Raw genomic sequence first — 23,533 nt, forward strand, 5'->3', positions numbered from 1 at the left:
AACACAGCCAACGGAGAATATATAGCCCATTAGCAATCCTAAGGGTTGGGAACAATATTGAAGCATTTTCCCAGTAAAAGATATTGAGAAATAACCTAACTACAGGATAGTAGAATTCATCTCTCTCTTCAGGGAAACCCTAGGGGAGAACTGCTCTTTTAATTAATCATATACACACTCAATGCTTCTTCCATGGCTCCATTTCAGACATGGACTGGTAGGCATTTTCAAAGGATTTTGCTTTCCAAATCATTTTATTTCAATCCATATATTTACTAATGCGTGAAACTGGCCTGCAGTTAGTCATTTTATGAACATGATTTTACATTCTTTTTAAATGAGGGCTATTTAAAGTTGAGCTTTTGGAAATACATTTGCTCTGTTAATTGGCACTGGGGGACAGCAGCAAATGTCTTCATGGACAGCTGTTATTTTAAAGTTTCAGAATGTTTTAATTTCTTTTTATTGAAGGGTTCATACTGGCTGTCCCTAAATTCTGTCACTAAGGAATTAAATGGCTTTAGGCTTTTTAAGCTGCAATGTGTTGAGAAAAGTGTTTCAACCGTGGTAATCCTCTTGTCGTGCCGCATTTATCTCCCACCAGATACCTGAATGCTTCCCTCCCTCTTCTCGGGCAGATAATTGCAGAGGGGTTGGAACCAGAGAAAAGACTTTAGCTGGTGCTGAGCAGCGGATATAAAAAGAAGTGTCACCCTGGTGGAAGTAAATGGACTCTGAGACTATAATCTCTGCCCTCGTTTATTTTTGAAACCAAAAATGCCCAGGGGAAAGCTTGTTCGTTTGTCTACAGAAATCTTTGTAATCATGCAGGGTTTTTTTTAACTTGGTTTTGTCCCACCCTATATTCTATTGTAGCGTTCCTCTGCTTGCACCACCTTGATTTCCTCTTTAAATATGAATTTCCTTGCAGTGGTGTTGTTGACCATGGCCTCTGTGATTCTTTGTGTTTTTAAAATCACAGTGTTATCTGCTTTTTTTTTCCCAACAGAGTTCATCTGGGGATTTAATGATCAGAAACATTCAGCTAACGCACAGTGGAAAGTATGTGTGTATGGTGCAGACGGGGGTGGACAGTGTTTCCTCCGCTGCTGACCTCATAGTGAGAGGTAAGCATTAATACCTCCCAATATTTTTAATGTCACATCTTTACTAGATAATCTTTCCAGCAGGAAAACAAAATGCATGATGAAGAAGTGACCAAACGCATAAGACTTTCCTCCAAATGACACTAAGGGTTCCCATAGGTCCAATGGAATGATGCTAATGATACTAATTCTCAGAAATAAACATCTCAAGGCTACCCTTCAAAGGGCTCTCCCCCGTCATCAACATCTACAACTGCTGCCGAGGTGACATGTTTTTAAGCATGTTATTAATTCAGCAATCGTATTGAATATGAGAAAAGAGTGTGCTTATGTGTCTGCTTCAAAGAGAAATCAGGTTGTCCAAGATGCCTGAGAAAATGTGTCAACCCCAGCTACTGTCCAGGGTGCTGAAACTGCTGGGCCCAAAACTGAGTGGCCAGAGTGCCGCACTATAGCCAGCAGGTCTGGATAACACTCTGAGAATTAGCACATGAAAGGGAGGAGCATCACACCGCATGCAAAGGACTTAGACTGCAGCAAGGCACGGGAATGCTAACTGTGGTCTCCCAAAGCAGGAGGTGTCATGTGTACTCACACAATAATATGATTTTGAAATTCCTACCTCACACCCAGATTTAAAATCTTAACAACAGAAACTGGGATGGGGGGGTAGAGTTGGTCTGGGTGGGGGACAGGGGACAGTGCTAATTTTATTGCCAGGTAAATGGCCTTTTTCCTTAAGTGCTTTTGAAATTGGAATTTGTTGGAGGTATCAAAGCTCTCACGTGACACATTCTTCACTCTGGTGTAAGAGCATGACATGTATGGAACTACTACCTACTGTTTGCATTGTTGCCTCCTTTAAGGTTCCCCCGGACCGCCAGCAAATGTGAAGGTAGATGAAATTACAGATACAACAGCCCAGCTGTCTTGGGAAGCAGGTTCAGACAACCACAGCCCTGTGATCACCTATTCTATCCAGGCGAGGACCCCATTCTCCGTGGGTTGGCAAGCCGCCACAACAGGTAGCGGGGGGGCCAGGTGCCATGAGTGGTGATCTCAAGTCTGTGCTAAACTGTGCTATCCCTAATCTCCCTGCCTTCCTCCCTCCTAGTGCCTGAGGTCATCGACGGGAAAACCCGCACGGCTACTGTCGTAGAGTTAAACCCGTGGGTGGAATACGAATTTCGGGTTGTAGCCAGTAACAAAATCGGAGGTGGAGAGCCCAGTTTGCCCTCAGAAAAAGTAAGAACCGAAGAGGCAGGTTAGTGTTTTTTGTTTTCTGAGTAATGGGTTAATAGATCTTTGCCGGGTGTCTATTTCCATTGCCCTTGGCCCTGCTCTCCAAGCCAGCGGGGTTCACTTCGATAATCCATTGTTGCAATTAACTGACCTTTCTAATGGCAGCGCTGACCATATGGCATTTGTCAAAAGCAGCATGGCTAAGTGATTCTGATGCAATGTGACATTTCCAAGAATTTGGTCCATCATAAATGATCATTAGTGCATGTTGATTGAATATGTTTTTGTCACTTAAGGTTGTAATTACTATCTGACATAGTTACCCTGTTCACAGGAGAAGCCCTGTTTTCATTTGTAACAAGCATTGACAAATTGGGAGGATAATGACATTTGGGAGCTCTCTGGCTGGGAAGTCTCATTCTGCCACCAAGCTCAGGAAATGAGCTTAAGCTGGGGCCGAATAGTTTAGACTGTTGGTCCCTCAAGAGTTAAAGTGAAAAGGGATTTTTGCAAAGAATTTCCATGCGAGAGAAGTGTTCCTATAAACCAGAAGAAAAACTTAGAGTGCTACACACAGGAAAATCCAGAATGAGGAAGTATAGGCAGTCGTAGCCTCACACTGTATACCAGCTGAAGGTTTTGGTTCTCAGAGTCTGTGATGATTATTATTAACTGCAGTGCAGCTGGAAGCAGAGCTGCTATGCCGCTGTAGAAGCCACAAACTAATGCAGCAGTTGAGGGGGTGTGTTCCAGTCTTTTGGGAGATGCTGTTTTACTCAGAACAGTGCACCAAGCGTTAGGAGGGGTGGGAGTCCTGTGCCTCCGTGAACTTTAAAATTTCATTTTGTTCACACACCCCGGTTTGGGGAGAATTTGCATTGTGTGCCGCACTTCTGAGATTGGGGAACCACCACGTGAACAGGCCAAAAACCTACTTTTCTGGAATTCATGCTCTAATGGTGTCCTGGGGTTTTCCATGCTTAAAGTTTCCGGTGTGAATGAGACATCTGCAGCTTGTGTGATACGTGCACAGACTAGCTTGGAACAGGATTCATGGTCTGAGCTGGGGTCACGCCTGTGGAAAGCCAAGATTGGTTTGAGAGTTGTGTTTCCACTTGGAACATTCAAAAGTTAAATGTGATGGCCGCCTGATGTCCCAGCATCCTTGCTGGTGACTACCTCTGCCTTCCTCTACTGTCTGTCGTACTAGTTTGCAAATCCTGTTCTTTTGTTCTTACTGATTGAGTGATTTGGGAATCGGTCATCATTGCTTGAGAATTACCAGGAAAACCCAACGAATGCTCTCAACAATATCTGCTGTAACTTCAAGCAATCACACACGCATACATGATAACAGTTCAGAAAATTCATGGAAATACAGCTTCAAAGAAAGGCTTATTTTAGCGTCAAAGATGTTGAGATCTGCATGTTGTTTTTTTCCCATGGATTTCTTGAAGGTTCTTCTGTGCACACTCCTAAAAATTATTTTTGTATCAAAATAAATCGACCTTTATATTCGATTTTCCGTGAGCCGTTTAAACATACCTCGTAGCCACGTGTTCTATACTAAGTATGTCTTCTACTAAAAATCAGTAATGCCAAGTCTTCTTTCTGATATATACTACAGTATGTATGCAATATGTATGTCTACATGGAAATAGAGTTCATCTCTGTCTCCTGCCCCACATAGTTCCCGAAGTGCCTCCTTCTGAAGTCAGCGGAGGAGGGGGAAGCCGGTCGGAACTCGTGATCACATGGGACGTAAGTGTTCAGGCCATGCCTTGTTCTCGCTTGTCCTCTCCATCCTCCCTCAGCCTCCTGGGTGGCCCTGGTGCCAGTGAGGCAGACACTGGGATGGCTTGACGGTGCTGTTGGTGGTGGTGGTGGGAGTGGCGGTGCCACCACTGCTGGCGCTACCAGTGGTGAAGGTAGCACGGGTAATGTGTGTTAGGATTCACTTCATGTCAGCCACGGTTTCTATCGTTTGCACATATTTTTCTGTTTGTATCTGTCTGTTACAAGACATTCTGTAAATGAAAGTGTTAAGGTGCAGAAATAATCAGCAGTTTGCTCCAGGTCACACAGCTGGTGAAGGCAGGGGTGAGAAGTCCTGGCTGCGACTCTTGCGCTACGCTCAGATGGTTCCCGCAACCCTGCATATCCCGCTCGGCTGGTCACCTGACCCAGCAGCTACTTGAACCTCTGCAGCTTTTATGGCTATTCATTTTGTTTTATCAGAGAGAAGTTAATTAGCACATCCAAACTCAGAAGGCACTCAAATTTGTCTGTTGCTTGGAGCAGGTGATCAAAAAAAAAAAAAAGCCAAAAAGTCAGGAGGTCATGCCACAGTGTCAGATTTTTACATGACTAAGAACTTGGCGTTTAATACGTTTATGTTAGCTCCTTTTTCTTTCTTATTCATTATTTTTGTCTTACTTGGTGGAATGCAATCTTCATTATCCACAAAATCCGCTTCAGGGGTCAAGTCATTTTTATTTGAATTCAGCTATTAGAACATTTTGAAGAATCACAGACAATTCCAGTATCTGAGCTAGACATCCTGGAATAGGTAGCATATGTGAAGGGATTTCAGCTGATTTGACTATCGTATAGATTTTTATCTCCTTTTTAAAAACCCAACTGCTTAATACAATGTGCGTTATTATTTGGAAAATCATATATACAGAGAGGAGGAGAGACAGAAATATCTTCCATGCGTTGCTTCACTCCCCAAAGTGACCACAGCAGCCAGAGCTAAGCCAATCCGAAGCCAGGATCCAGGAGTCTCCTGTAGATCTCCAACACGGGTGTAGAGTCCCAAGGTCTTGGGCTGTCATCCACTGCTTTCCCAGGCCACAAGCAGGGAGCTGGATGGGAAGTGGGGTTGCCAGGATTAGAACCGATGCCCATATGGGATTTCGGCACATGCAAGGTGAGGACGTTAGCCGCTAGGCTATGGAACTGGGCCTCTTGGATGACTCTTAAGAAAGGCCAAGGATTGTAGCTCCACTCACTTCCCCCACGCCCTCCCGTGTAAATGTGATGTAATATGTCTTTCCTTTATAGCCAGTTCCTGAAGAACTGCAGAATGGGGAAGGTTTTGGATATGTTGTTGCTTTCCGCCCTGTTGGGGTTACCAACTGGATCCAGACGGTGGTTACATCCCCCGATTCCCCAAGATATGTCTTCAAGAACGAAAGCATCTTGCCATTTTCCCCTTACGAAGTTAAAGTGGGTGTTTACAACAACAGAGGTGAAGGACCGTTCAGCCCAGCGGCCACAGTGTTCTCAGCAGAAGAAGGTAAGGGAGACCGGGTGATGTATCAGTGCCCAGGGCATCACCACATTGTGTTCCGGAAACTGACAGGGAAATTCCAGTCTGATTGCCTCGAATGATAAAGACCCATATTTTCATTAGATTTCTTATTCAGATCACAAAGTCCATCATAACAGACCGGAAGTGTACCATCATCAGCTACAGCTGTGAGGACCACCACATGTCCTCCACTGCACATTGTGAAGCAGTGAACAGCAGAATCATCGCCACCCTTGCTTCTTGGAGTGCAAATATGCCCTTGAAGCTGCCTTCGTTCCTCAGCTTTATGGTGGCTCCCGTGGCACGAGACAAGGAAATGCACAGCACATGGAGTGTAGCGTTAGGACCATAAGTATGGCACTCAACAGTTGAGTACGTAAGCGTAACATACATGAGTTCCAAATGGTGTGGTTACACAAACACTTCACTCTGAACTCCCTGTTCCCTGACTTCTTAAATGCCCACTCCAGATAATTGAGAGAGCTACAGCTTCTCCCAAGACCACTTTAAAAAAGTTGTAATAAAAGAAGAGGATTGTACGCAACAGCCATTTTTATAGACTAAGAACTAAATATTGGCTAGTTCATCCGATAAAAATGGCAGGAGCTACCCTCTATTGAAAACTCACCATTTACCAGAATGTTCCAATGAGGAATGAAGGAAGTAGTATCATTCCCCAATTACAAATGAGGAAACAAAAGCCTGGTGAAAGGAAGTTTCACAAAACAGCAGTGTCTTCACCCAGGACTTCACCCTCAGTATTTGGAGTTACTGAAGTATGACCCCAGAGTATCTTTCCTATTTCATAGACTTGCAGTAAATTCTAAATTGGTAGCGTACAGTCACCATTCCTAAAAAGTAGTCGGTTTTTCTTAGGACATCCTCCCCTTTCTTGACATCATTTTTCACTGAGTTTTTGGAAGGATGAAAGCAGGTACAGTCATCTGTCTGTTTCTATAAGGGATTGGTCCCACACCCCCGTGGATACCACAATCTACTCTTGTATCTGTATAGAAAATGGTGCAATGAGGGGCTCATTTGGTCTAGCAGTTACGATACTGGCTAGGATGTTCCTATTCCTTGTCCAAGTAGTGGGTTCAGTTCCCAGCTTCGGTTCCCAGCTCCTGATGTATGCCTCCTGGTAATGCAGTCACTGAGAGGCAGCAGAGATGTGCCAATAATTGTGTTCCTGTTGTCCACACAGAAGACCAAGATCGAGTTTCCTGTCTCTAGCCTAGCTCAGCTACAGCTGTTGCAGACATCTGAGGAGTGAACAATCTATCTAGCTATCTAGCTACATGTCATCTTTATCTCCCCGTCAACCTATTTGTCTCTTTCCTTTTGAAAAAGCTTTGTAACATGATATAGTATTTGCATATGACCTGTGTATATCACCCCATAGTCTTTAAATCACCTCTAAGTTACTTACAATATCTGAAAATATATATAAATTCTATGTAAGTAGTTGTTATACTGTAATATTCGGGAAATGATGGCAATCGTAAGGTCTACATGTTCAGTGCAGACACATTTTGGGGAGTATGTTTGATGGAGTTTTGGTTTAGTCTGCACCTGTTTTGTAAAAGGTGTTCACAAAAGGAGTTTTGTATGGACCAGCAGAGCACTGGTCCAGAAGATTCCAGGGGTTACCAGGGCCAGTCAGGATGGAGAAGCCATGCACGTGAGCCAGGGAGTGCACAGGCATTGCCATCCTTGTACACGCCCACCCTGAGGGCCGACAGCTGTAGGGTGGGAAGAGGATAACCACAGCCCTTTATCCCATCACTTCTCCTCTCTGCTTCTGTTACCATGCTCCTGCAGGCAAGCTGATTAAAGATCTTTCTGTTGACATCTCAGAACTGGATTTGGCTTCCCTCATAATGAAAGTGAGGGATGTATTGGAAATCAAGGAACTCTCGTGCAATTAAAGGAAAAGTTAAACAGCACACTTCAGGAAGAGCCTTAAGCAGAAACTCTAGGAATGAAACTCCAGGGATTCGGAAAACGGGCTCCGATGCCTTGAACCAAGGCTGTCTCAGCGTCCATCAGCAGAACAGGAAGCAGGATCATTTAATATGGAAACGGGTCCTTAGGGAGATGAGATTCCTCCCCAGAGCTCTACTGTGAGAAGAGAAATTCACTGTGAACCCCCAAACCCCAGGAGTGTGGATTGAGCTCTATACATCTGTATCCACACCAGAAGAGCACACCAGCTTAGCTCAGTGGAGGTGTCCCTTCTGCGGGCCTAGGCCGTGAAAGGTAGTGAGGAAATGAACTCAACTTTGAGCTTTGGTTTACAAGATGAAAAAAAATTATTAATATTTAGAACTTGGAGAGTTCCCAAGCAGCAGGTGTGGGGTAAACAGTAAGGAAATGAACACAAGGTAAAGACCAAAGAGAAGAGAGGAAGACACAGGGGTTGACACAGGGCAGCAGACTGCGGGTTGCCCTGGCTGTCTCACCAGGAAAGGCCTGTGGTCCTGATGCCAGCCCCTCTTAAAGGAACAGGCCAGTGTCCGTATGTTCAAGATATGATCCCTGTTCACAAATATTTTGTAGAGCATTTTATAGGTTTTTCAACTATATAAACATGTTCTTTTAAAAAGAAGAAATATATACATATGTTTTATCAACAGGATTGTGATTGTAGCTTGATTTTTGTTTCTAAACAGAACCCATGGCAGCCCCATCCCAAGTTACTGCAAACAGCCTGTCTTCCTCAGAGATTGAGGTTTCGTGGGACACTGTTCCGTGGAAGTTAAGCAACGGACACTTACTTGGCTATGAGGTAATGCCTCTTAAATGAACTCGTTTTGGAGTGTCCCTATGCCGCCGTGTCTCATTTGAAATTCTCCCTAGGAACTGCATCCGAGCTGAGGTCTGTCTCTAGCCGACACTTTCTCACCAACACTTTGTCCTGTGTGGTTATCGCTGAACGCTGAATTCAGCTCTGCCAATGTCCATGTAGAAAAGCAGCATGAAAATAGGAAGAAGAAATCATCTATCCATACGCCAAATATTTCAGACGCATTGAACTTGAACTGCATTATGAAGTCTGTAGGACTTTCGTGGACTTGGGTAATCACCCTAGTCAGGTTTTTTAGGTACTCCTTAGGGGCCATGTTGCACGGTGGCATTTTCTTCTAGCCTCTACAGAAGTCTGCTTATCTGTAACATAATCCTTACCCTCAGAGCCATTCTGTCCATTGAAATAAGGTGAAACACCTGCAAGGGAAGATAACAAAACACCAAATGTAATGAAATTCTCAATACGTCATCAAGTAGGAAGTGTTTTGGTGGTTAAGAAAGATACAGCATGCTTTTGTTGAACATGGTAAGGCTTCCCAGGGCTTCATGGAAGAATGGGAAAGCTTGAAAGGAGGGACCATATTGCAGATGCATGATGGTGTGCTGGGCGGGGGGCAGAGACCCAGCTGCAGAAGGGGTGACCGTGGGCAGGCCCATGAGGGCCAGGTCAAGGCAGCCTGAATTCTGAGAAGAAGCATTCAGACTGAGCTTATGTTTAGGAGGGAGGCCTGGAGGTGGAGTTAGAACTGGCAAGACAAAGGAAAGCCTTAGGATTTCGCCCTCTGTGATACTGTGGGAGTTGTCGCGTTTGCCTTCCCACCCCCAGCTGTCTCCTCTGCAAACCTCCCTGCTGCGTGTAAGTCCTGATTCAGCAGCAGACTTGACTTGGGCACATCGCAGGGCCACAGACCTCTCCACCAGGCAGCACAGCCTCAAGCGAGTGCAGGCCGGTGGCCACTGCACCGAGCGCCTCCTCTGTGGACGGTGAAACTGGGCTGCTCGGATTCTCGCTTGAGATATTTAAGCAAGATCGAGATTAGAGAGAATGAGGAGTAACGCTGCAGGTCAAGTGTGTGTGTGTGTGTGTGTGTGAAATAGGGGACTCTGTTCTGAATTCCTGTGCAAGCAGGAAGAAATTGATCTATAGAAATGAAATGGAGCCAAGATAGATCATGAAAGCCCCAGAGAGGAAAAGACAGGTCCATGAGCTTAAAAGTAAGCAAACAGCTCTACAAATTGTTCATTTCTCAAGTAGCCTGGCTCTAATATATGTTTGTCAAGAGTTATTTTATTATTATTTTTTATTATAAAGCCAGATATACATAGAGGAGGAGAGACAGAGAAAGAACTTCTGTCCACTGCTTCACTCCCTAAGTGGCCACAAAGACTGGAGCTGAGCTGATCCAAAGCCAGGAGCCTGGAGCCTCTTGCAGGTCTCCTATGCGGGCACAGGGTCCCAAAGTTTTGGGCTGTCCTTAACTGTTTTTCCAGGCCACAATCAGGGAACTGGATGGGAATCAGGGCCAATGGGATTAGAACCGGTGCCCATATGGGATCCTGGCACGTTCAAGGGGAGGACTTAGCCGCTAGGCTACTGTGCCGGGCCCTCTAATATTTTTTTGCAACATGACCTTGTTCTTCTGAACTACCTTGCCGGAATGTCTGTTCTTTGTACACAAGCCAGCGTTGACCTAAACAAATATTAACAAATGAAGTAGAGAAAAGATAGGACCAAGATCACAGACGTACAAATTATGCCCCCTGCACAAGATGTAGTCTGAATTTATTGTTAAAAGTGACCTCCTAGAGCTCGGCCTGAGCCCACTGAATGCCAACATTTAGGTCTTCATCTTGACTGCATTCCTGTTCTATTAGGCAACGAGAAAGCACCATCTTCCTTCACACTTAAATATTAGATAAGCAATTATCTTTTTTAAAAAAACTATTTAGTTTTCTTGGAAAGGCAAGATCAGATTTACTGAGAGACAAAGAAAGATCGTGCGTCTCCTGGTTCAATCTCCAAATGTCTGCAGTGGCCAGAGCTGAGCCAATCCAAAGCCAGAAACTTCCTCGGGGTCTCCCACACAGGTGCAGGGTCCCAGAACCATCCTCTGCTGCTTTCCCAGGCTACAGCATGGAGCTGGATGAGAAGCAGAGCCAAGCAGAGCCACTGGGGCACAAACCTGCACTCATATAGGATCCCAACGCTTGCAAGGGGAGGATTAGCCCAGTGAGACATAGTGCCAGGTCAAACACTGGTCTTCATAAAAACTTGATCAAAGACAGGGTCATCCTCTCTAAGGAAAAGAGGAAAGTAGAACATCACTTAAATGAGGCAGAGAAACTGGCTCAGCAACAAAAAGAATTCCAAAAAAGCCCGGGATGAGAGGGCGGGGGCGAATGCCTTGGCTGCACTGTGAGCAAAGATGGAAGGTGGGGAGCTAGCAGTAGATCCCCAGGGGTGGGAGAAGTGGCAGCCACGTTGGCATCACGGGGTAAAGAAAGGAGGGAAAGGAGTGCACCCTGGGCTAGTTAGTATATGCTGAGCCCTGTTCTTACCGGTTGTGTTGGAAACATTGCATAAGCTTTTCCAACTGCTTTATTCTCCTCACCTGCGGAATAGGGACAATAATAGATTTCACCTCATCAGACTTTTCACAGGAACAAATGAGGCTCAGTATGGAACGTGCATGTCTAAATTTCTGACTCATCGTAATAAGCAATTCTCTAGCAGATATTCAATGCTAAGCAGGTTTCCCACAGAGGAGTTCGTGACAGGCTTTCCGGAAGAAAACTTGCTCTCACAATCCTTCCTTTCCTAGCATTCTTCCCAATGGCCAGGTTTCTAAGGAGATTTTTCCGTGTATCCTGAAAAGTGAAAAAAAAAAAAAAAGAGAGAAAAATCTAATAGAAAGTAAAGAAAAGATAAAAACAAGAAAAATTTTATATGACCTCGGAGTGGGGGGCAAAGGCCTAGGAATGAAGACTCTTCTGGGACCCACATCATTGTACCCAGGTTGATGACGAGTTCCTTGAAGGATCAAATGTATGCCTTCCACTCAGTAGTGATTCTCTGTTCAAATGGCCCTGAACCATGCTGGAACCCAAAGGATGGAATCCGATCCCCTAAGTTTTCTTGGCAAGGCGTTGGGCAGGGAACCTCTGGAGTGACTGTGTTTGAAGTCCCTGTTAGCCTATCAGAGTATGGGATTTAATGTGAAGTTAAATTTATTTAAAGAAAATAGATGAGAGATGAGCCCATTTGGTACTACTCAGACGAACCGCTGAGATGCACGGCCACTGTGAGTAACTTGTTCCTTTATGAGCCACATGACAGGATCATAATTCCTGAGCGGCTTGCACGGTGTGAAATAGTTAAGAGAAATAAATGAGAGAATGCAGATAAATGGGCTTAGCAGGCTTTGGAGCATGACAGCAGTGTTAGCACTAGCTGGTGACAGGTAGATCGCTCCGGGGCAAGTAAGTGTGATTTCTGAATCTATACCTTTGAGCTTGGAAAGAGTTCTCCCCATGGAGACATTCTCTGTGAACATGGAGTTACACGTTCGGAGTGGAAGAGAGAAAAATCAGGCCTGGCACAGCCACCGTGTAACCTAATTAAGGCCACACCATGTTGGAATCGGACAAGCCTGCTAGATTAGGACTTGAGCTTCTTCAGGGCTGGGGGATTGTCGTGTGTTATCTTGTGTACCTTCGGTAGCATCTGGCACCAACAAGCATGCGAAACGTGCGTGTTGACGGATAAATGCGGCATTTGTGCTCTCCCACTGGGCGTCCTTGAATGAGTTCCTGAAGCTGTCCAAGGCCCAGCTAAAACTTAGTGGCCCACATCATTTGAGAATGAAGTGAAATAAAGAGGCCCAAGGAGACTTGTAGGATGTCCACGTCTCCAGGTTGTGAATGTGAGACTTTGGGAGGTGATTTCACCGAAAGAAAGAAACAAGAAAGAAAGCCAGTGAGATAAAAGAGGAACCCTTTACACAACCTCAGTGTGTGACCCTGTTGTGGCTGGTGTCATTAGTACAAAACAACGAGTAAAGTGCTAATAAAGGCAGCCCTTTCTCAAAATTAATTACAGCTTGAAATGCATTGCTTTTTGCCTACTTGAGCAAAGAGGAACAGTGTCCAACTGCAGCTGAATACAGTATAAAAGGAAGCAGCAGTGAAAATGTTCTTCCTGAAATAGTCGATACGTAAAAGAAACACCCCAAAAGGAAGATGCTGCAACTCTAAGAATGATAAGCTACCATAGTTTCAGTGAGCTGTGACTATTTTAAAATCTAACATTTAGGGGCTTGGCAGCGTGGCCTAGTGGCTAAAGTCCTTGCCTTGATCCTATATGGCCGCTGGTTCTAATCCCGGCAGCTCCACTTCCTCTGTCTCTCCTCCTCTCACTATATCTGACTTTGTAATAAAAATAAAATAAATCTTCAAAAAAAAATCTAACGTTTAAAGTGAAATTGTACATCTTTTCATTAACAATTGAGTTACGATCTTTTTATTTGTTGAACTCGTTATTTGCAGAACCTTTGCCTAGGTACATTGAAAATATGTTATCCCAAATATAACAAAGGAAATATTGTGTTGAGAGGGGGAAAAAAAAAGGATTCAGTAATTGGAAAGATCTTAGGAACTACTCTATGTAATTCTACCAAGATAAAAATATGTCATTTCTTAGTTTCAGTAATGATTTTAAAATTAACATGTGGGGAAAATGTCTTAGAGTATTTAATGATCAGCCTCATGGCTAACTTTCTGGGCTGCCGTCTCCCCAATTTGGCTGTCCGATTATTAATAGCGCCTGCTTCTTCACATCTCAGCGAGGGTGGATCCTGTGCCGCGTGGCATGCTGAGAACACATCATCATTAGCATCCGGACTAATTTTCTTTCTGATTTGACCAAGCAATAGTGGAGGAGCTCATTTCCCTGGGCTCCAATTTATTTCATCTGCTAAGCCCGTACATTCAAGCTTAGATCTTGCCTGGTGCCCTTTTGGCTAGGAACAAGAAATACAGACATGAAAAAGATGAGGCAGAAGCCTTGAAGTTCATCAGCGGTGGGTGCCCGAGGAACAAATGCTCCAAGTTCTAGGGCGGTGTCTGCCGTCAGTTTCTTCAAAGTTGTTTTGTATGTTGAAAGCGTACATTTGGAGAGTGACCTTGACGAGTGATGAGAACAAGTCTACATTGGCGAGATGTTACAATTGCCTAGTAAGGGGGACTTAACACAGAATGTGTGATAAATGTAGCAGCGGAACCTAACTCCAGTAATGTTAACACAATTCAAAACTCAAGGGAAAAAAAAAAAAAACCTTCCTGGGTGCCTCTCCCCAGCCTCCTGTTCCAAACAGCTGTACAGAATGTGTTTACTTCTTACTATTTTAATTAGACAGGAAAAAGATGTCAAACATTTGAGTACTTTTTTTTTTTTTTTGAGAATGTGAAAACTCCCATAGGGAAAAAAGACACGCATTCGGTCTCATTCCCTGCTTATTGGGCAGAGAGTGAACTTCAGTCCAATTGTGATGGACCTAGGCCAATTGGATACAGGCAACTGGAACATGTCTAAATAAATAGAATGCAGGTAAAAAAAAAAAAAAAAAAAAAACACCTTCCAATGAGTCAAATGCAGAGTTTGGCATGGTTGGAAAAGTTGATGGTGCCTGGGAGAGCAATAGCTGTTGCCTCTCCTGGAGCCTGTAACTTAAGCCACCTTGTATGTTCTGTATTAGGCAAGAGTGTTACTCTCCCCGACCACCACCACCCACATGCATGCCAAACCATGGCTCAGCAGTTAGGATGCAGTGGAGTAAATATTCCAGCCTCCACTTTCCAAGCCAGAGACCAAGGGAGTCAGACTGACGTAGGTAGCCTGGGCCAGTACTCCCTGATTTTGTCTTCCTAAAAGACGTTGGAATGCATTTCTGTCTTCTATTTATTTCAGTGTGTCTAAGCATCTGATGGGTGTTTGGCCTACACATTCCACATCAGCGTTCCTGGGTTTAAGTCTTGACTCTGGCCCCAATTCCAGGTTCCTGCTAATGCAGGAAGGGATGACTCAAGCAGTCGGGTCCCTTCCAGTCGGGTTCCTGTTACATGGTACACCTACATTGAGGTCCTGGCTCTCTGTTTCAGCTCAGCCCTGGCTGTTTGGGGACATCTGGGTACTGAGGAGTGCTTATGTAGGGTTCTCACATTCTCTCTGCCTCCCAAATAAATGTATTTTAAATGCATAAATATGTAGATAGATCTAGCCCAAAGGCTAAATTAAAATATTTGCCTCTATAAAGCTATTAAGGGAAATAGAATTAGTTTACTCTCTTGATGAATGTTTTCCACTTAATACCTGTTTTGGTTGCTAGAAAATAGTGCTAGTTTTCAATACATTCTGTTTATTAGCTGAATTTTATGTTAAGGTTAAGTGAAATGTCTAAGGAAGAGGGGGGGATGTTTGAGGCGGTCTCAACGTGTGGATCATTAGTTTTCAGAAGAACCAAATACCTGTAAAAGAGAGCTAACCTTTGGAAGATTTGTTAGATTTCGATGTTGGAGAGAGTGAGAGAGGTCGCTTATTGGTCAGCTCACTCAACATTTGATGCAACATCGGAGACTGGGTTGGGCTGAAGGCAGGAGCCATGAGCCCCATCAGGTACCTTGCAACATTCAGAGGCCAAAGCCTTTGAGTCCTCGTTTACTGCTTTCTCAGGCTGGTTAGAAATGGAGCAGCCAAGACTTGAACCATTGCCTGTATAGGATGCCACATCACGGGTGGCAGCTTCATCTGTTAAGCTGCAATGCCAGACTAAGATTAGGTTTTGAATCCTGGAATTCCTCAAGTTTATTTCTGTTTACTTACTCAGATAAAGGTATATTGGATCATAAAATTGTTTTGTGATTCTGAAGAAATAGAATGTACTCATTCATCAAGACACTGAAGCTCTGCTGCTACTGCAAGGCTGCCTGGAATATTAGGTCTTGAATTCTTCCTTGCTGGGTAAACCTTGGCAGTAGGACACGGAGAGGAATGCGTAAGCTGTATTTGTTCAAGTCATTCAATGATTCAACAATTCTGAGGGCTTTGTCCGTGGGGAATACATTCCAAAGTCCTCTTCCCCAAGTTGCCTAAAGCTGAAGATAGTATTCAACTGTATATGCACTGTGCTATTTTTCCCGCACCTCTTCATTTTTGATGAAGTTTCATCTACCAATTAGGCAGAATAAGATATTAGCAAAGGCCAACAGTGAAACGGAACAATTATAACATAGTGTAATGATTTGCATGTGCGATGTCTGTCTCAATGTCTTATCTTACTGTTTCCCTTATCACCTGTGGTTGACATGAGCAACTGAAACCACAGGCAGTGACACAGGTTGAGGGGGCTCTGGTGTGGACTGGCTCTGCTCAGAGCAACAGAGCCAGGTGATGGCAAAGGCAGACCAGGCTGTGCCTCTCCTCTAACAACCTCCCTTCAGGCCCTCTGCAGATCTGGGAAGTACAGTTCCTTTCGCAAGTCACCTCTGGGTAGCAGACCAAGATAGAGTAGTGTCTCTAGTACCTCTAATGACCCCTTAAGGGGCGGCAGAGGGTGGGCTTTGGAGGACAGGCAGGAGCCCGAATCTCTCAGGAGGCCAGCCATGAACATGGTTGAGAATCACGACTGCCTCTTCACCTCTTTTGGAACGCCTTTGCCTTTCAAATGTCCTGTGTCAAATGCAGAGTGAACGCACAATATCAAAATCTTTGCATTTCTTCGGTTCTAGAACTTTCTCAACTGTTCTCTTTTGGTTCTCAGTGTTGCCTCTTCCTAATCCCTCTGTCTGGCATGTGGGGCTCTCATTTTTCTCATCATTTTTTTCTTCTTTCTCCAAATTGTGTTCTGGATTTATTAATGCCCTCTTATACCATCAGGCTTCATCTTAACTCTGTCACTGATAGAGTGTTTAGTGAGTATACATTTTGGGTCCAAGAGTTTTTGTTATTTTTGAGATCTGCCTGTTCTTGTTCCTTGATCTCCTATTCTTGCTGATAGATCTTCCCCCCTTTATAATAAATTCAGGCATTGTGACTATAATTATGTTGAAACCCATTAGAGTTGATCTCCTGCTAGCAAGGTCTGCTGACTTACTCACAGGTTAGCAAAGATTATCCCAAAAATGAGTTGAAGGAATTGCTTTAGACCCAAGGAGGGTCTGCTTGCCCTACATGTGGCCAGCCAATTGCTAAGACTCACATGGTTTAAGATCGTAGTTTATTTCCAATGCACAGAGCTCAAAGTCAAGCAGCTACCGCTCAATTCCATGACTTCTTGAGGTACTAGAGGCAGGGAATCTTACAGATTAAAGTGGGGGAGGAGAGTGCCATGACCAACATGTGTGTGAAGCCCTGGAAAGTCCACAGTTCTGGTGGCCTGCCTTTGATTACTCGGTGTTAGGGGCCAACCAGCATATTTCATTTGGCATGGCAGAGGCCAGCTCTACCTCTCTGGGGTCTTAGATTGACTTTCAGTTTATTTGATCTGAGCCTGCCCACGTTCCTGGGAAGATACCAGAATGGAGGCCAACATGAAGTGGGTGCTAACTGTTGGGAAAACCTTAGTTTGTGTTTCTGGGTTTTGGGCCCAGCCTCACTCTTGTGTGGCTTCCGTAATTTAACAAGTTAACCTGTAGAGAGGGACTACAAGCTAAGCAGGCAGTAGCCTGATATAATCTAAATCAAAGGTACTGGGGTAGGGGCTCAACTACTGTGTCTGAGATCTCTGGGTGCTTTGAATTGCTTGTTGCTGCTAATTTTTGGTCGAGGCTACTCTCAAGACCTGTCAGCTTCATGTTAATTCTTTTCTGCCCATGACATTCCCAACATTTGCTGATGCCTAGATGCCATACCTCCCCCTCTAGCTGTGCGTTATACAATTCAAGTCACCCTGAGGACATTCTGTTGTGTCAGTTGTTGGGATTCCAATGTTTCAATCCAAACACGATTAAGAAAGACCTTGTCTTTCTTGCCCCTTATTGTTCTGACTATGTCAACATGACTTCTAGCATAATGTAAATATTTCTGAAAAAGATTGTGTGGTCAGTAACTGACAACTGACACAGAACTGGTGATACAATCAATGGCAGAGCCTTGCTTCCTTTTTTTAAGATGTGTTCTTATTCAAATTGTTAGGTGAAACTATTTAAGAGGATTATATAATCAACTTTAACTACTGAGTATTGTGTTCAAATTGGCACGAATGCTCTCTGTGTCTAAGTATACCTCACATATTTTAGAAACTAAAATCCAAAAAGAAATTTCTCATTCTGATCCATGGACTTGCCTGAGTCCTGACAGATTATTTCTATCAAGTGCCTTTGAGTACTTTTTACAGTTGGATTTATGAAAGACAAGTCAATCAGTCTATGAAGGAACACTTTCTTGGGTAACTTGTCATGAAGTCATTTGATGTATTGGTGGGGGGTGGGAGGAGACCTGTGGATGAGATTTTAACAGGAGCTCACTGTTTAGACAGGGTTGTCCTGATGATCCCCGAATACCTCTCTTGTGGCCTCAGTTAGGAGAGTATCATATTGACTTTCGTTTGTTTGTTTTTTAATGTGAGGGACAAAGAGATCTCCCCAGCTATCTTCAGTAGCCAGGATTTGACCAAGGCAGAATCAAAACTTATTGATTGAGCGCAATATTAGTTTGCTAGCCTGAAATTATAGTTGGAAAACCTGAGATTTCTGTAATACAGGTATATATGGGGCACAGTGTATACATGTTTTGACACGTGTATACACTGTATGATGATCAAATGAGGCGCATAACGGTCATCTGAAATATTTATCATGAGAACGTTAAACATCTTCCAGTTATTTTTGAATTGCACAAATACACTGTTGTTAACATGAATCACCCTGCTGTGTGACATGGCACTGGAGTACTTTCCTTTCATGGAACTGTGATTTTACCCACGACTCAGTCTCTGTCTGTCCCCTTCTTCTCCCACCTCCTCCCACCCACCCTCTGGTAACCACCATGCTACTCAACTTCTGTCCATCAGCCCTTTTGGGTTTCACAACTCGTGAGATTCCCGAGTGTTTGCCTCTTGAGGCTGGAGTGCTTCACCGGACAGAATGTCCTTCAGGTTCACACTGACCCTCCTCAATGGCAGGCTTCCATCCTGTCGTGCTATTGAAGGGTCTGTTGTGTATTTACCACGTGATCTGCTCATCTTCAAAGGGGCACTTAGGTTGATTTCTTCTCTTGCCACTGTAAAAAGCGTTGAAAGAGCTCTACTGGTGCTTATTAAAAACAAGCAAAACATTGTACCTGGTGTCATTTGCTTTGGATACTAAAAGCAGTGACACTATTCAGGCATCAGCACATTTTGTTTCAACCCCATAGGGTATTTGAAAGCACTGAGCAAACCCTAAAGGGAAATTTCACATTAGTATCCATTGTTCTGTCTTTATCAGCAGGTGTAAGCTCTGTCATCACCAGTCCACCAAGTCCACCTTCCCTCACTGTCCCCAGCAAGTAGGGGCTCCCTCATCAAGAACCTGTACTGCCCAGCTCTCCACTTCCCAAGCTTCTCACCTCTGAAGGCCAAGTGTCATCTGTGTGTGCAGAGTGCCATTTAGTTCTCCATCCGTCCTTAAAGCGATTTCCTATTTTTATCTTTTGCCATCGACAATGGAAGAACAAAAGCCAGAATGGGAAGGCCACATATTGCACAAAACACAGGAGAAAGACTCTTTCTTTACAAGAGGAGAACAGATATATGTGTCTTTGCTTTTGAGAGGAGCCTCTCTGTGTGCCTTTGCTTTTGAGAGGAGCCGCTCTGCTGTACGTGTTTGTGTGAAATGTTTTTCCCTGTTTCAGATAATCAGATGGTAATATCTGGTCTAGTACCCATAGAAGGAATGCTTGCACTTGTTATGAGCAACTTGTTCACTTGTTTTGTTGTTGGTTTTGTTTTTTTGCTTTACTTCCGGATAACCCAGTCATTCAAACACAATGCAGTAAAATGTTAGTAGCATAAATCGGAAGTGACTAAGAAACAAGTATTTTTATATATTTTTCTACTGTTATTCCTCTTTCTACAAAATATTACCACTGACTATATTATAAATACATGCATCTATGCTATATAGAGCTATGTATATAATTTATATATATACACAGTTAAAGTCATTCGTTTTATTGGCTTGGTTTTTCTCTCTGCAGACACACATAGATATGTTGACATTTGGCTATCACTATAAAACAAGCAAGTGGCCAGCTACTAGATTCTTTTGATTCTTTTTGATGTATTCTCTTTCATTTGAAGTAATATTTGTTTTTAAGTTCTTACCTGTTTGCTTGAGAGGCAGAGAGACAGATGTTCATCATGGCTGCGATTGCACCATGGCCAAACGAGGAGCTGGGGAGTCAAACCAGGTCTCCTGCCTTTGTTGGCTGGGCCTCGGTCACGAGACCCAGCATGATTATGTTATGAGGACTTCCACGCGAAAGATGAAGGCAACCCCAATTCTTGTCTCACATGAAGACTTCTTGCAAACAATTTCAGTGAGAAAAGCAGATGTTATCAAAGATATTAAAGATAGCAACAGAGAGTGGCTGCAAGACAGGAAAGACCTGAGAAGATGCTGGAAGTGGTGGTGGTGGTGGAGGGGGGAGTTATGGTTTATTTATTTTTTTGTTCTTTTATTTGAAAGTTAAAACAGAATGAGGAGAGATTGAGAGAGATCTTCCGTCAATTGGTTCACTCTCTGCCAAATGGCCACAATGGCCAGAGCTGGGCTGTTTGGAAGCTGGGAGCCAAGAGCTTCTTTCTTCTGGGTCTTCCCTGTGGGTACAGGAATCCAAGGACCTGAACCATCTTTTGCTGCTTCCCCAGGCATATCAACAGGGCTCTGGATCAGATGTGAGGCACCCTGGACTTGAAAGCCAAATCCCAAATTGGATGCTGGCACCTCAGATGGAGGCTTAGTAAACTTTACCAAGGTGTCCACCCTAGAGATGGTGTCTTTTAAGCACAATTTTCAGATAAAAAGGGACAGCATCTATCAATCAAAGGCCAGAAGGTTAATTCTGTCTGGCTTGCTCAAAACCACAAGCCATCAGAAAGGTGTTTTGGTAATCCAGGATCACAATAAACTGAAATCTCAGATACTGAGACAGAGGTTGACATTTTGATCTGGACAAAGGTAGCCTTTGGGACATCGTTTGGACCCCCTCAGAGAGTCTTGGGAAGTAGAATTCACATTTCAGTAGGGGCTCCATCTGGCTGTCCAGTTGCCATTCATATGGTAAAACCAGGAGCCAGAATAAACTTGCCTTTCCAAAGAGTGAAATAGGGGAGAAGCATGTTTTTATATTTTCAAAGGAAAAATTTCACCAGGGACCCTGACCCTAAGTACTTATTAACCCATCTGAATGCTTACATTCACCTCCCAAGATTTATATTAACAGGAAGCTCCCATCAGGAACTGGAGCAGGTCATCAAACCCAGCTATGCCAGTGTCGGAGACCAGTGTCTTCTCTGCCATGCCAATCACTCTTCCTCTGCTAGCTTCCTTCACAGTGGTGCCTGTGCATGCTACCAGCATTCAAAAGTTGACCTTGGACTTGAGAACCGTGTTAGATATCAGAATCTGTTATGGAGAATGAGGGAGATCATGCCTGACACAAATAGGATGTCAGGAGAAGTCTATTAACCAAGCTTGGCAATGGCAGCACCTGCTATCCGCCTCACCACGTGGCCGAAGGCAGGGGTTTTTAAGCTGGCATTGGGGCACAACAGTCACCATGTCAACTAAGGTGATGTATGGTACCGAGCATCCAGTCAACTTAGGTGGCACACAGTGCGAACTGTCCAATCAACTGAAGTTCAGACAATCCCGTAAGCCAAGCATCTAGCAAGCATGTTTACAGAGGCAAAGAGCTGAGGTTAGTTGTGCTTGAAACTTCATCGGGGAAACAAAATGAATCAATCTAGCCACTGTTTATGGGATGCTATGCAACTCGCCACAATTCCTCCTTCATATTCCCACTTACTGTGTAGTTTGTGCAGACTTGGCATTTAACTGTCTAAATTTGCGTCTGTCTCCAGCCTAGAGGTCTTTCCTGGGTTTCCACTTCTGTAACTCAGGGGCTAACACAGTCCTTCATGTATAGGAAGTCTTCTGTCAATATTTGTCAAGAGAACAAGAAAATGAAGGACAGTACCCACTTTTCCTGAAGGTCATTATCATGAAAATGCAGTGTTTCATTCAGCCTCAACATGTTGTATGTCCTGTGTCTACCAGGTGCGGTACTGGTATGATGGAGAGGAAGAAGACTTGTCAAGCAAAGTGAGAGTGGCAGGAAATGAGACGTCGGCCAGACTCCGAGGCCTGAAGAGCAATCTGGTGTATTACACAGCTGTCAGGGCTTACAACAGTGCAGGCGCTGGTCCCTTCAGCACCACCGTTAATGTCACCACTAAGAAAACACGTACGTATTTTCCCCTTGTTTCAAAGTCAAGAAAATAGTCTGTATTAAACATATAACCTTCTTTACCAGTAGAAATGGGCAGTTCGAGTCAGTAATTCCACTGGATGCTATAAACTCAACTCCAAACTCTTATAAATGCAAAGCTACGTGTTATGTGGCCTCATCTTTCTGATATCCCTAAGTCTCTAGGTGCTGATGCCATGTGAAAAGTAATGGATACTTTTTGAAAAATCTTAGTGTGTGGTGTTCGGCTGCATGTATCCACGTTTCTCTTAAAATGTAGTAAGCTCCGTTGGGTTTACCTTCATGTATTTTCTGTGCTCCAAAGCTTGAGGATTTCTGATAAGCATGAATAAGTCAACTTTAATACTAAAGAATCAGGAGTGATTTTTTTTTCTTCTTTAGTTTTCCTTCTTGTATTATTCAAAAGTTGGCAATAAACATACAGGGGCTATCATCAGAAGATGTTGGTCCATGTGAATGTACTGATGTTTTAGAAGTTAGTGTTTGGCTTCAGAGCTGAGTCTGTGTTAGCCAGGAATTCAGTTACAGTGTGTATGGTCTCCAAGCAAATAAGGTTATAGTTTTGTGGTTTCTCACATTTATTTCGTTAACTGCTCATCACCAACATACACATAATCATTGTGTTGCATTGCTGCTGTCTCATAGTGACACTGTTGGATTTACTACTGTCATTGTCACCCTGGCTAGCAGGGAAAAAGAGTGTTTTGTGTCACTAATACTTTATGGCTTTTCCCATTATATTTCCACACACATGACGGCATTTTTATCTATAGGAAACTTTGCTTATTCATTTTCAAAATGGTTTAATTCCGTGAATATGTTGAATTAGCTGGCTTTACATAGAAATGACACCATCATATTTGGTTGTCAATTTAACGCTTTTCTGTTTCCATGTATCATCCTTCAAACATCTTTTACTGTTTTGGTTTAAATTGTTAAAACATTCAGTAATAGAATGTGATCGGCTAACTGTTAGAGTTTGAAATATATACATATAGTACTAGTACTTAAGATGCCAATTAACCAGTGCTAATTTGATCAGTGGTGTTCAAGTGTTTATCTTTGCATTAACAGCTAATGTCTAGTTTAATGTGCATTGACTAACAACTTAACTGGGATAATGAGCACTGCAGAGCAAAAGTTTAGCAGCAAAATATTTTAATCCCTTTAGAATCATCCATTTGTAAGCAGCCAATACATGTGACGATTTAACCATATCCTTATTGGAAGAAATTTGATCCAATCATCCTGCAAAACACAAGGAGTACATTGGCTAGTAATTACACATTTTTTTTATTTACAACTTTTCTCCAAATATGTCTGGCTTCCCCAGCCATAATTCTGAAATAGCTTGGCTTAAATCTACATCATAGTCAAGGCACATCACCTGAAAAATCCTGATTGCAAAAATAAACCTCTTCAGGTTTATTTGGCTTTTTCTTCCCATTCAATAATTGATGTGATTTATTGACTAGGAAATTCCAATTGTAAACGAGTATGGCACCATGATCTCATCAGGGAAGTCCTTAGTGAACT

General features: G+C 43.4%; 1 protein-coding gene across 1 annotated transcript in view; it reads left to right on the top strand.

Annotated features, from left to right (window-relative positions):
- CNTN3 (contactin 3) overlaps positions 1–23,533 on the top strand; it is a 283,223-nt gene that overhangs the window by 243,860 nt on the left and 15,830 nt on the right. Inside the window, exons 13-19 of the mRNA XM_004581629.3 lie at positions 1,010–1,127; positions 1,973–2,131; positions 2,221–2,370; positions 4,039–4,109; positions 5,415–5,649; positions 8,337–8,452; positions 21,787–21,973. Of these exons, the coding sequence (XP_004581686.2) occupies positions 1,010–1,127; positions 1,973–2,131; positions 2,221–2,370; positions 4,039–4,109; positions 5,415–5,649; positions 8,337–8,452; positions 21,787–21,973 (1,036 nt within the window). The remainder of the gene's footprint in view (positions 1–1,009; positions 1,128–1,972; positions 2,132–2,220; positions 2,371–4,038; positions 4,110–5,414; positions 5,650–8,336; positions 8,453–21,786; positions 21,974–23,533) is intronic.

The sequence above is a fragment of the Ochotona princeps genome, chromosome 21, assembly GCF_030435755.1.
Source record: "Ochotona princeps isolate mOchPri1 chromosome 21, mOchPri1.hap1, whole genome shotgun sequence".
Lineage (NCBI taxonomy): Eukaryota > Metazoa > Chordata > Mammalia > Lagomorpha > Ochotonidae > Ochotona > Ochotona princeps.